Source organism: Leptodactylus fuscus, chromosome 1 (genome assembly GCF_031893055.1).
Source record: "Leptodactylus fuscus isolate aLepFus1 chromosome 1, aLepFus1.hap2, whole genome shotgun sequence".
NCBI classification, from domain to species: domain Eukaryota; kingdom Metazoa; phylum Chordata; class Amphibia; order Anura; family Leptodactylidae; genus Leptodactylus; species Leptodactylus fuscus.
This window is the reverse complement of record NC_134265.1, coordinates 123,355,397-123,368,210: the sequence shown is the minus strand read 5'-3', so window position 1 is coordinate 123,368,210 and position 12,814 is coordinate 123,355,397. Positions and strand designations below refer to the sequence as shown.

At 45.7% G+C, this 12,814-nt stretch overlaps 1 protein-coding gene across 2 annotated transcripts in view; it reads right to left on the bottom strand.

The window, feature by feature from the left end:
* Nucleotides 1–5,497, bottom strand: part of SART3 (spliceosome associated factor 3, U4/U6 recycling protein) — a 31,032-nt gene extending 25,535 nt beyond the window's left edge. For both annotated transcript variants that reach the window (XM_075276555.1, XM_075276556.1), the window contains exon 1: nt 5,270–5,497. In XM_075276555.1, coding sequence (XP_075132656.1) covers nt 5,270–5,458 — 189 coding nt within the window. In that variant the 5' untranslated portion in view covers nt 5,459–5,497. The remainder of the gene's footprint in view (nt 1–5,269) is intronic.
* Between the last annotated feature and the right edge of the window lie 7,317 nt (nt 5,498–12,814).

The following is a 12,814-nucleotide window of genomic DNA, read 5'->3' as shown; positions in this document are numbered from 1 at the left end:
CTACATTCACCCAGTGTGCCGTCAGTGAAATGTAGCGTCCCTGTCCGCATGCACTTGTCCACGCGTCGGTGGTCAAGTGGACCTTTGTGCAAAGCGCGGAACTAAGGGCCCGCCTGATGTTGAGTGACACGTGCTGGTGCAAGGCGGGGACGGCACACCGGGAGAAGTAGTGACGGCTAGGGACGGCATAGCGAGGTGCCGCAGTTGCCATCAGGTCCAGGAAGGCGGGAGTTTCAACAAGCCGGAACGCCAACATCTCCTGGGCCAGCAGTTTAGCGATGTTGGCGTTCAAGGCTTGCGCGTGTGGGTGGTTAGCAGTGTATTTCTGCCGCCGCTCCAATGTCTGAGAGATGGTGGGTTGTTGTAAAGAAGCGCCTGATGGTGCCTTTGATGGTGCAGGAGAAGGAGATAAGACAGGAACAGGGGAGGATGAGGGAGAAGTCAACAAAGTGGCGGAGGCAGATGAAGTGGTGTCCTGGCTCGTCCTCTGGAGTGCATCGCCAGCACAGTCAGCAGTGGCAGTGGCAGAGGCAGTGGCAGTGGCGTGAACGGCAGGCGGCCTTTGTCCTGCCGTTGCTGCCTGCCACTGATTCCAGTGCTTGGATTCCAAATGACGGCGCATTGAAGTGGTGGACAGGTTGCTCTTCTCAGAGCCCCTAATCAATTTCGAGAGGCAAATTGTGCAGACAACACTATATCTGTCCTCGGCGCATTCCTTGAAAAAACTCCACACCTTCGAGAAACGTGCCCTCGAGGTGGGAGTTTTTCGGGGCTGGGTACGAACTGGAACATCTTGGGAGATTCCGGGTGTGGCCTGGCTTCGCCTAAGCTGCTGACCTCTGCCTCTGCCTCTAGCTACCCTTTTTGGTGCTGCACCTGCCTCAACATCCACACTACTTTCCCCGCTTGACATCCCCCCTGTCCAGGTCGGGTCAGTGTCCTCATCATCTTCCAACTCCTGTCTCATCTCCTCCTCCCGCACAATGCGCCGGTCAACTGGATGCCCTGACGGCAACTGCGTCACATCATCGTCGATGAGGGTGGGTTGCTGGTCATCCACCACCAAATCGAACGGAGATGGAGGAGACTCTAGTGTTTGAGCATCTGGACACAGATGCTCCTCTGTTAGGTTCGTGGAATCGTGACGTGGAGAGGCAGGTTGAGGGACAATGAAAGGAGCGGAGAACAGCTCTGGGGAGCAGGGACAGTTGGGGTTATTGTTCTGTGAAGCTTGGGAATTTTGGGAGGAAGGAGGACAAGACTGTTGGGTAATAGGAGGAGAGGAGGCAGAGTCTGACTGGCTGCTGGACAATGTGCTGTAAGCGTTCTCTGACAGCCATTGCAAGACCTGTTCCTGGTTCTCGGGCCTACTAAGGTTTGTACCCTGCAGTTTAGTTAATGTGGCAAGCAACCCTGGCACTGTGGAGTGGCGCAATGCTTGCTGCCCCACAGGAGTAGGCACGGGACGCCCTGTGGCTTCACTGCTACCTTGCTCCCCAGAACCATGCCCCCGACCTCGCCCACGTCCCTTTCCGGGAGCCTTGCGCATTTTGAATTCCCAGTCAGACAATGGCACTATATACCAGTAGCAAAAATTGTGGGTGCACGTAACCCCAATATATTCTTTGAATTCCCAGTCAGACAATGGCACTATATACCAGTAGCAAGAAATGAGGGTATTTATAACCCCAATATATTCTTTGAATTACCAGTCAGAAACTGGCACTATATGGCAGTAGCAAGAAATGAAGGTATTTATAACCCCAATATATTCTTTGAATTCCCAGTCAGACAATGGCACTATATACCAGTAGCAAGAAATGAGGGTATTTGTAACCCCAATATATTCTTTGAATTCCCAGTCAGACAATGGCACTATATACCAGTAGCAAGAAATGAGGGTATTTGTAACCCCAATATATTCTTTGAATTCCCAGTCAGACAATGGCACTATATACCAGTAGCAAGAAATGAGGGTATTTGTAACTCCAATATATTCTTTGAATTCCCAGTCAGACAATGGCACTATATACCAGTAGCAAAAATTGTGGGTGCACGTAACCCCAATATATTCTTTGAATTACCAGTCAGAAACTGGCACTATATGGCAGTAGCAAGAAATGAGGGTATTTGTAACCCCAATATATTCTTTGAATTCCCAGTCAGACAATGGCACTATATACCAGTAGCAAGAAATGAGGGTATTTATAACCCCAATATATTCTTTGAATTCCCAGTCAGACAATGGCACTATATACCAGTAGCAAGAAATGAGGGTATTTATAACCCCAATATATTCTTTGAATTACCAGTCAGAAACTGGCACTATATGGCAGTAGCAAGAAATGAGGGTATTTGTAACCCCAATATATTCTTTGAATTCCCAGTCAGACAATGGCACTATATACCAGTAGCAAGAAATGAGGGTATTTGTAACCCCAATATATTCTTTGAATTCCCAGTCAGACAATGGCACTATATACCAGTAGCAAAAATTGTGGGTGCACGTAACCCCAATATATTCTTTGAATTACCAGTCAGAAACTGGCACTATATGGCAGTAGCAAGAAATGAGGGTATTTGTAACCCCAATATATTCTTTGAATTCCCAGTCAGACAATGGCACTATATACCAGTAGCAAGAAATGAGGGTATTTGTAACCCCAATATATTCTTTGAATTCCCAGTCAGACAATGGCACTATATACCAGTAGCAAGAAATGAGGGTATTTGTAACCCCAATATATTCTTTGAATTCCCAGTCAGACAATGGCACTATATACCAGTAGCAAGAAATGAGGGTATTTGTAACCCCAATATATTCTTTGAATTCCCAGTGAGACAATGGCACTATATACCAGTAGCAAAAATTGTGGGTGCACGTAACCCCAATATATTCTTTGAATTACCAGTCAGAAACTGGCACTATATGGCAGTAGCAAGAAATGAGGGTATTTGTAACCCCAATATATTCTTTGAATTCCCAGTCAGACAATGGCACTATATACCAGTAGCAAGAAATGAGGGTATTTATAACCCCAATATATTCTTTGAATTACCAGTCAGAAACTGGCACTATATGGCAGTAGCAAGAAATGAGGGTATTTGTAACCCCAATATATTCTTTGAATTCCCAGTCAGACAATGGCACTATATACCAGTAGCAAGAAATGAGGGTATTTATAACCCCAATATATTCTTTGAATTCCCAGTCAGACAATGGCACTATATACCAGTAGCAAGAAATGAGGGTATTTATAACCCCAATATATTCTTTGAATTACCAGTCAGAAACTGGCACTATATGGCAGTAGCAAGAAATGAGGGTATTTGTAACCCCAATATATTCTTTGAATTCCCAGTCAGACAATGGCACTATATACCAGTAGCAAAAATTGTGGGTGCACGTAACCCCAATATATTCTTTGAATTCCCAGTCAGACAATGGCACTGTATGGCAGTAGCAAAAATAGTGGGTGTATATAGCCCCAATTCTATTGCTAGGGGACTTGCAGTGTATGTCTGGGGTGAAGGTGGGGGGGCACACCGTTGGAACGGGTATCGGGGGTATATATCGGGTATACGGGAATACACTGTCAGTGTATTCCATTCAGGATCCTGAGAAAGCTGGGTTGCGGCGATTGAGCCCGTCAGTGCCACGTTACACTGACAAGCTTCTCCCTGGAATTGAAGTTATATGTAAGCCCAATATATTCTTTGAATTCCCAGTGAGACAATGGCACTATATGGCAGTAGCAAAAATAGTGGGTGTATATAGCCCCAATTCTATTGCTAGGGGACTTGCAGGGTATTTCTGGGGTGAAGGTGGGGGGGCACACCGTTGGAACAGGTATCGGGGGTATATATCGGGTATACGGGAATACACTGACAGTGTATTCCATTCAGGATCCTGGGAAAGCTGGGTTGCGGCGATTGAGCCCGTCAGTGCCACGTTACACTGACAAGCTTCTCCCTGGAATTTAGCTCTTATTAGAGCTGTTGGTTGTCTTCTCCTTCCTATCCTAGCCTGTCCCTGCCTACCCAGAATCTAAGCCCTAGCTAGCTGGACGGAAACCTCCGTCCTCGGTGAATTGCAAGCTCAGAATGACGCGAAGCTGGGCGGCGCTGTTCTTTTAAATTAGAGGTCACATGTTTTCGGCAGCCAATGGGTTTTGCCTACTTTTTTCAACGTCACCGGTGTCGTAGTTCCTGTCCCACCTACCCTGCGCTGTTATTGGAGCAAAAAAGGCGCCAGGGAAGGTGGGAGGGGAATCGAGTAATGGCGCACTTTACCACGCGGTGTTCGATTCGATTCGAACATGCCGAACAGCCTAATATCCGATCGAACATGAGTTCGATAGAACACTGTTCGCTCATCTCTAGTCACTTATAATCCAACATCTATGGGGAAAGCTCCAATGATCTCCAATAACTATTGGCAAGGTAAACATGGATTGAAAGGCTGGTGTCTGTCTTCGATTTTCTCTTTCCCAGAGATTAGCAGGGACAGAAGTTGCATATGTAACCAGGCCCAGAAGCAAAGTGGGCACACAGGCCACACTCAACACACTAGGGCTCCATAAACATCTTTGACCTCCTTTCTGATTTCCTTTGATGCCTGGCAGCTTATGCATTGTACATTTATGTCCCCTTCCCTCTGGTGAGCAGATTAAAAACATTTATAATACACAGACTTCCACTGTCAGAAAGGAAAATGAATCCATTCTTTGTAAAACAGCAGTTGAATAGTCACGGAAAGATTCTGTGAGGGAGAAGGTGGCACAAAACAGAGGATGGTAAGCTTGTGTGCATGGTCTGGGCCCAGACACAGAAGGAAAGAAAAAGTGAAATGACTGTTATAATATACAATTGTGACGCGGCTAATGGTTGTGCAAGGGGCCCAAACTGCCTGTAAACTGAGCCTGTGAGCCCTTAGTTATACTCCTGCTTGAGCCCCCTAACTGCCATGTATGTGCCATAATACTTGATACACTATTCCAGTATACAGTGCCCTGATGTATATACTTCTCCTCCCTTGTGCTGAATGCACAGTCACATATACAGCAGAGGAGGCAGCTGCACAGAACTACTCAGACCTTCCTCTCGAGGAGCACAGTAAACAACTTCCAGTATGGCCACCTACAGCTCAGCACTATCCCTGCGGCTGGAGCAGCATGGCGCCTGTTTACCTCAGGAGAAGACCCCTTCCCTCCATGCTATCCTTCGGGATACCCCGATACATTAGGGGGCACTTGTCCCCACTTATCACCTGCTCTTCCAGCCTCTGGATTTCTGCTTCATTTTCTTTCTCGTCTTCCTCATCTGAGGAGGACTGTCCTGTTCCCTCGGGTGAGCCATCCCCGCGCTCTTCTTCCTCCGATTCCATTTCTTCTTCTCCTTCTTCGCCACCTAGACCTTGGGTTTCCCTATCCTTCTCTCCGTGCTCAGCAGCCGCCATCGTGCTCTTTGCTGCGAATTCACAACGTTGTTGGGCGGGTAGGTGTTCGCGTTTTCTCCTGTTTGCAGCCTACCTGTCAGCAACCAGAACTAAATACACATTCGTTACATATACATCCGTTGTACGGTGCAGAAGGTCTCCACGGACTCTAGGAGCATTATTTAATCATATTATTTCTAAATAAAAAGATTATTTTTCATGCAGGCAATGAAGACAGCCTTGTCTCCAGGGAGACGGAGGACCAGGCGTTCTGTGGGTCCTAGTTTGAACTGCCCAGGCTGTGCACGTTACGTTCTGCTCGGTGTCAGACATGTTGGTTGAGGCACAGGACTGGCATTTGTGAAAGGTTGACGGGAAGTTAGAGTACTGCCCCCTTGTGAGGGTGTGATGGTGGAGAATTCCCGTATCAGGCAGGGCAATGCCAGTAACATATGTGAATATACTGTATATGGAATTGAGAGGGATTCGGAGCTTCTATGCAGCTAGTGAAGAGCTCAGAAACCTTAGCTTTACTCGGGTGAACGTAGGCTCCTTACTGCCTGAGGTGAACTATAGTGGACCCCTCTACCACCGCTCAAAAAATAAAAATTGAGTTTACGTGCTCCTACTAGCTTCACACGCAATAAACATACACAAAGTTATAAAACAGTTTTTAGCAGTTTTGCTTAGTGTATTACTTCAACACCACGGTATTAAAGGGACTCTATCATTAAAATTGTACTTTTTTTCTGCCTAACACACAGGAATAGCCTTAAGAAAGGCTATTCTTCTCCTACCTTTAGATGTCTTCTCCGTGCCGACGTTCAGTAGAAATCCCAGTTTTCATCAGTATGCAAATGAGTTCTCTTGCAGCACTGGGGGCGGTCCCCAGCACTCAAACAGCACGGGGGGTGTCCTCAATGCTCAGCGCCGCCTTCATCTTTGTCTAGAGCTGGGTCCAAACTTCTAGGCCTTGGGCAAAGCCTCCACCAAAGGTGACGGACCAAAAAAAAAACAAAAAACGTCTGAACTTACCCTTAACCTTTTTCTGGCCGAGGACGTCAGCTCTACGTCCTCCCAGAGTGGCACTTCAGTAGCGGAGGACGTAGCTAAAACGTTCTCACTACTAATGCCGATATCTCTGGAGTGCATGAAGATATCTTGATGCACATATTTAAATTGATATCAAGGACTTCATGATAGAATTTATAGTTTTGGAGCAATTCACTGTTGAAAACGCTATTTGGCATTGAGAGCCAACTGCAGATCTCAATTCCGACAGCGTTTCAACGTGAGTCGCTCCAAAACTATAAATTCTATCATGAAGTCCTTGATATAATTTTAAAGATGAGATTCTCATCTTTAAAAAATCAAGATATCTTAATGCAGTCCAGAGATATAGGGCTCTAAGGTGTCCCCCCCCCTCCGTCTCGGGAGGCATCAGTGAGCTGTAACAGAGGGGGAGGAGCAGCCCTGCAGCGTGCACAGAGATGGAGAATGATTTTTTTTTTTTTTTATGTAGATTGTGAGCCCCACATAGAGCTCACAATGTACCTTTTTTTTTTTTTTGAATATGGGATGGAAATCCACACAAACACGGGTAGACATACAAACTCCTTGCAGATGGTTTTTTGCCCTTGGCAGGATTTGAACACCAGGACTCCAGCGCTGCAAGGCTGCAGTGCTAACCATTGAGCCACCGTGTGGCCCCCGAATGATTATTTTTATTTATTATGCTTACTTATATAGCGCCATCATATTCCGCAGCGCTTTACAGATATTATCAGTCACTATCCCATATAGGGCTCACAATCTACATTCCCTATCAGTATGTCTTTGGAGTGTGGGATGAAACCGGAGTATCCGGAGGAAACCCACGTAAACACGGGGAGAACATACAAACTCCTTGCAGATGTTACCCCTGGCAGGATTTGAACCTAGGACTCCAGCGCTGCAATGCTAACCACTGAGCCACCATGCTGCCCAATGATTCTTCATTCTGTGCATAACCTGTATGTGACCCCAGGAGGGTGGTTATCAGGGACTTTTATCCTTCTTAACCCCTCTCATGCCAATCAGAGCGCATACTATACTTTTGCACTCTGATTGTCACATAAAGGTATTATGTAATTTCCTCCTGAGTTTTACTAGTGGGGTATTATTATGTAATACCCTCTAAACATAACCAGGAAGTTTATTGGCGCTGTGACCCAGGCGTTTACCATTGTCCAGGTCGCAGCGCCAAAAAAAAGTCGCATCAAACACTTACACAACATACACAGAAAGTCGTGAATAAAGTTTACATTTCACCCAATCCCTGTCCTGTCCACACCTGAGCTTTCTAGAGTAAAATACGCCTCTAGCAATGTCCATTATACCCTAAAATAATAGTAATAACGATTATCACTAGATATGAATGTATGCGTTTCTTTAACACCCGCCCCTGTAAATATATACATGTATGGTATATATATAGAGTTAGCCTGAAATGGCATCATATCATGTGGGGTAAATGTGGGAGCGGGGACAGAGTAAGGTTAGATTTGGGGGATTCTAATGATGGTACACGGTTTACATTTGGAAGGGTTTACATTAGAAATTGTGATAGGCCTGTCTGAAAAGATGTGTCTTTAGTTTGCGCTTAAAGCTGTAGAAATTGGGAGTTAATCTGATTGTCCGGGATAGAGCATTCCAGAGAAGTGGTGCAGCTCGGGAGAAGTCTTGTACACGAACGTGGGAGGTTCTGATAATAGAGGATGTGTTAGATCATTGAGTGAGCGGAGAACACGGGTTGGGCGATAGACAGAAATGCGGGAGGAAATGTAGGGAGGTGCGGCATTATGGAGAGCCTTGTGGATGAGAGTAATAACTTTATATTTTATTCTATAATGAATAGGCAGCCAATGTAACGACTGGCACAGACCAGAGGCATCGCTGTAGCGTCTAGCCTGATAGATGAGCCTGGACGCTGCATTCAGAATAGTTTGTAGAGGGGAGAGTTTAGTGAGGGGAAGACCGATTAGTAAGGAGTTACAGTAGTCAAGGCGAGAATGAATCAGAGAGACAATAAGTGTCTTTAGTGTATCTCTGGTAAGGAAAGGGCGTATTCTGGAGATGTTTTTGAGGTGGAGGTGACATGAACGTGCGAGTGATTCAGTGTGGGGAGTGAAGGAAAGGTCTGCGTCAAACATGACCTCGAAGCAGCGGGCATACTGCTAGGAGTTATAGTAAGGCCTGAGACTGCAATGGATATATCAGGGACAGATCTATTAGATGGTGGAAACAGTAGTAGTTCAGTCTTAGAGAGATTTAGTTTCAGATAGAGCAAGGACATGATATTAGAGACAGCAGAAAAACAGTCGCTGGTGTTCTATACCAGTGCAGGGGTGATACCAAGGGAAGATGTGTATAATTGGGTGTCATCAGCATAAAGATGGTACCAGAAGCCAAATCTGGTGATGGCTTGTCCAATGGGGGCTGTGTAGAGAGAGAAGAGCAGGGCGGAAGAAGGGGAAGAAACAGAGCCCGCAAATGATACACTGAAAGTGCGGTCTGAGAGATAAGAGGAGAACCAGGAGAGCGCAGTGTCGTTGAGGCCGACTGAGCGGAGCATAGTGAGGAGGAGTTTATGGTCTGCAGAGAGGTCCAGATGAATAAGAAGAGAGAAGTCACCATTAGATTTAGCCATTAGAAGATCATTGGAGACTTTTGTGAGGGCCGTTTCAGTAGAGTGCAGAGCATTGAACATGAGTTTTAGGTACAAATATGTGTTTGAGTGCATTTTTTCAAAACATTATTTGTGTTTGTCACAAAGTTGCATGAAGGTGGATGTGGCTATCGATGACCCATTAAGACATTTGTTAACTTCAGGTTGTGTATTTCAAAAAATATATAGGGTTAAGGGGTTCACTTGCTTTTCACGGTGTGTAATCCCTACATTTTATAGGATACTTTTTTAACACTTCCAGCTTCAAAGCAGATTTTTGTTCCTTTCAGTTCTGGTGATTTTCTGAAGACATGTGTATGCGGGTGTAGGCCATAGTGATATGTATGAACTCTGCACATAATGAACTTTTATTTTTAGGAGGTTTGGTGCATTTAATTTTTTGTTTGGTCTCCGCTTTTAGCAACTAATATACATTTATTTGCATTTTTTCATAAAACATTCACTTTAAATCAAAATTTCATAAAGGTGCCTGTTCGTATACAGTACCAATTGGCATTCTGACAATGCTGCAGGTGTCTACTTTAAGAAAATATATAGGTATGGGGGGGGGGTTGGATTATTTTTTAATGTTGCAATTTAGGTTTGATTTGTCCATCTCAAAACTGTGAACATTGCTCTGGCTACTGGAGGTGCAAAATTTCCAGAGGCCCTTGGCAGTGAAAGGGTTAAATGGGTTTCCAAGATAACCACATTTATAATATGAGGCAAGAGAATATGCTCTGGGGTCTCCCAGCGTGTTCCAATCCTGCTTCTCTGGTGTTTTCTTCCAGCGGAAGTTCCCACAGCAATGTGACATTCTGTGTCAGCGATCTCAGCGGTCATGTGCAATGGGGACGTCGGCTAGAAGAAAACACCGATGCAGCAGAACCAGACCGCAGTGGGACATTGGAGCACAAGGGACAGGTGAGTAGGGTCTTTTATTATTTCTTTCACCTTTCCTGGACTCGTATTAAAAAAATGGTTATCCTGGACAATCCCTTTCCAACATCCGCCGTAATGTTGTGGTCATAATCGACTATATCTTGGATCAATCAGTCAGTCCAAATTAATGAGCATGTTTAAACTACTAATAATGACACAGACACTAAGTTCCATTTCAATACCAGCTAGATGCTCTTCTCTCTCAGCCCTTCCAAGCAGCATTGCTGAAGTTTATTGAAAAGCTCACACACTTATACAACAAAGGAAAGGAGGGGTTAATACAGGAGTTTGTCTGACATTCCTGAGCTGCTGTCCATCTCCCATTGGCTCCAAACTTCAATGTCCAGCCAGACACCTCCTTGCTGTAACCTGAAGACTTCTGCCTCTTCTGCCATGAGGCATGAAAGACAGGACATAAGCTCCATCTTGGAAATTCCTTTCTTTGTCTCAGAGCTGCTTAACCTTATTGAGGAAAAATTTGTATTTCTATGACACAACATACAATATAAAGTATAAGAATATTGATTCATGTTCTCAGACTTGACAGTAATAGTACGGCGCTGCCGGGAAGGATTTCCCGCAAACCGCCGGCTACATGGTGCGCACACAGAACGGAAAGTTCTCAAAATCACTTTGGTAAGTTAAAGCATTCCAAAGTTATTGCCACATAAAGTGACACGTCAGTTTTGAAAAATCAAGCTTCGGCAGGAAGGGGTTAAAGAGGACCTTTCACCTCCTGGGGCACATGCGGTGTAATACACTGCTAGAATGCCGACAGTGCGCTGAAATCAGTGCACTATTGGCTTTGCTGTTCTGTGCCCCTGGTGAAGAGTTATCGGTGCTGGTACAGTGGCTCTTCACTGTCAGAAGGGCGTTTCTGACAGTCAGTCAGGAACGCCCTTCCTCACAGTAGCTTCTATTGCGCTGTACTGTGAGAGGGGGCGTTCCTTACTGCCCAACGATGCTTCTGAGCGGTGAGTAACGCCCCCCCCCCAGTACTCGTCTATGGACGAGTACTATCAAGAGGATTCCTCACCACTCTCACAGTACAGTGCTGTAAGGAAGGGTGTCCCTGACTGACTGTCAGAAACGCCCTTCTGACAGTGAAAAGCTATGCCCCTTATATAAATGCCCCTAATAGCCCTTATGTAAATACCTCCCCCTTTAATAAATAATGCCTTTATATAAATAACAACTCTTAAAATCATAAAGCCCCCCTTATATAAAGTGCCCCCTCTTAACGACCCCTTAAAATACACCCAACTCTACTAAATAAATAAAAGTTAGACTCACCTACCTGCGATCCCTTGATGGAGCTGCCATCTCCTCTTCTTCACCCAGGATAATCGCGCACAAAAAGTCTGCGTCTCAGCGTAGGAGGCACGATGCTATGATGTCACTGTGCCTTCCTGCGCCGAGAAACAGGCATCTTGTGTCTGTCTTTTTGGTGTCTTGTAAACGACAGGCCTTAAGTGGCTTATGGTTTACAAAACACAGTCACAGATTGAGCCTTAACTAGATCTGCATGCAGAAGACGGAAAGCTGTCAGAGCAGGGCCGGTCATGAGCGGCAGTGAACGTTTTATGCTCTCCGCCGCAAAACCGTTTTTTTTTTAAATCGGACACAGAGTACTGCATGTCCGACTCTGTGTCCGATTTAAAAAAAACGGTTTTGCGGCGGAGAGCACAAAACGCTCACCGCCGGACAGCTTTCTCACCCATTCAAATGAATGGGTATGAAAGAGTCCTGCAGGTTTTGTGTCCTGCCTCTGTTTTGTGCAGGAAACGGAAACCTGCAGAACAGAGATTGGGCACAGATGTGAACGAGCCCTTCCCAGTACATTATACAGAATAATTAATGGCGGCAACATGAAGAAAAATTTGTCCCACAAAGATTAAGACCTCATATGGCTCTGGGAGCGGAGAAATAAAAAAGTTATGGGGTTTAGAAGGAGGGGAGTTAAAAACGAAAATCAAAAAATGCCATTGGCGGGAAGGGGTTAAACCTCATGTGCCGCAGATGGTGAACAGTCCAGTTTAAAGAGGACCTTTCACCACTTTTGGGCACATGCAGTGTTATATACTGCTGGAAAGCTGACAGTGCGCTGAATTCAGCGCACTGTCGGCTTTCCCGATCTGTGCCCGGTGTAAAGAGCTTACGGTGCCGGTACCGTAGTGCTCTATGGTCAGAAGGGCGTTTCTGACTATTAGCCAGAGACGTCCTTCTGCCTCGCGGCGCCAATGTGCTGTGGAGCAGTGAGGAACGCCCCCTCCCTCTGCTCACACAGCTCGTCCATAGACGAGTATTATCAGGAGCGGGAGGGGGGAGTTCCTCCCGACTCCACAGCACAGCGCGATAGGCGCCGCGAGGCAGAAGGACGTCTCTGGCTAATGGTCAGAAACGCCCTTCTGACCATAGAGCACTACGGTACCGGCACCGTAAGCTCTTTACACCGGGCACAGATCGGGAAAGCCGACAGTGCGCTGAATTCAGCGCACTGTCAGCTTTCCAGCAGTATATAACACTGCATGTGCCCAAAAGTGGTGAAAGGTCCTCTTTAAGGCTGAGGCCCCACGTTGCGGAAATGTTGATTTTTTTTCTAGCAGATTTGGTTGCGGTTTTTTGAGTCAAAGCCAGGAGTGGATGGAGCAGAGGAGTGAAGTATAAGAACTTCATAGTTATTTCCCATTCCTCTTGTAGCCATTCTTGGCTTTGGCTAAAAAAAAAAC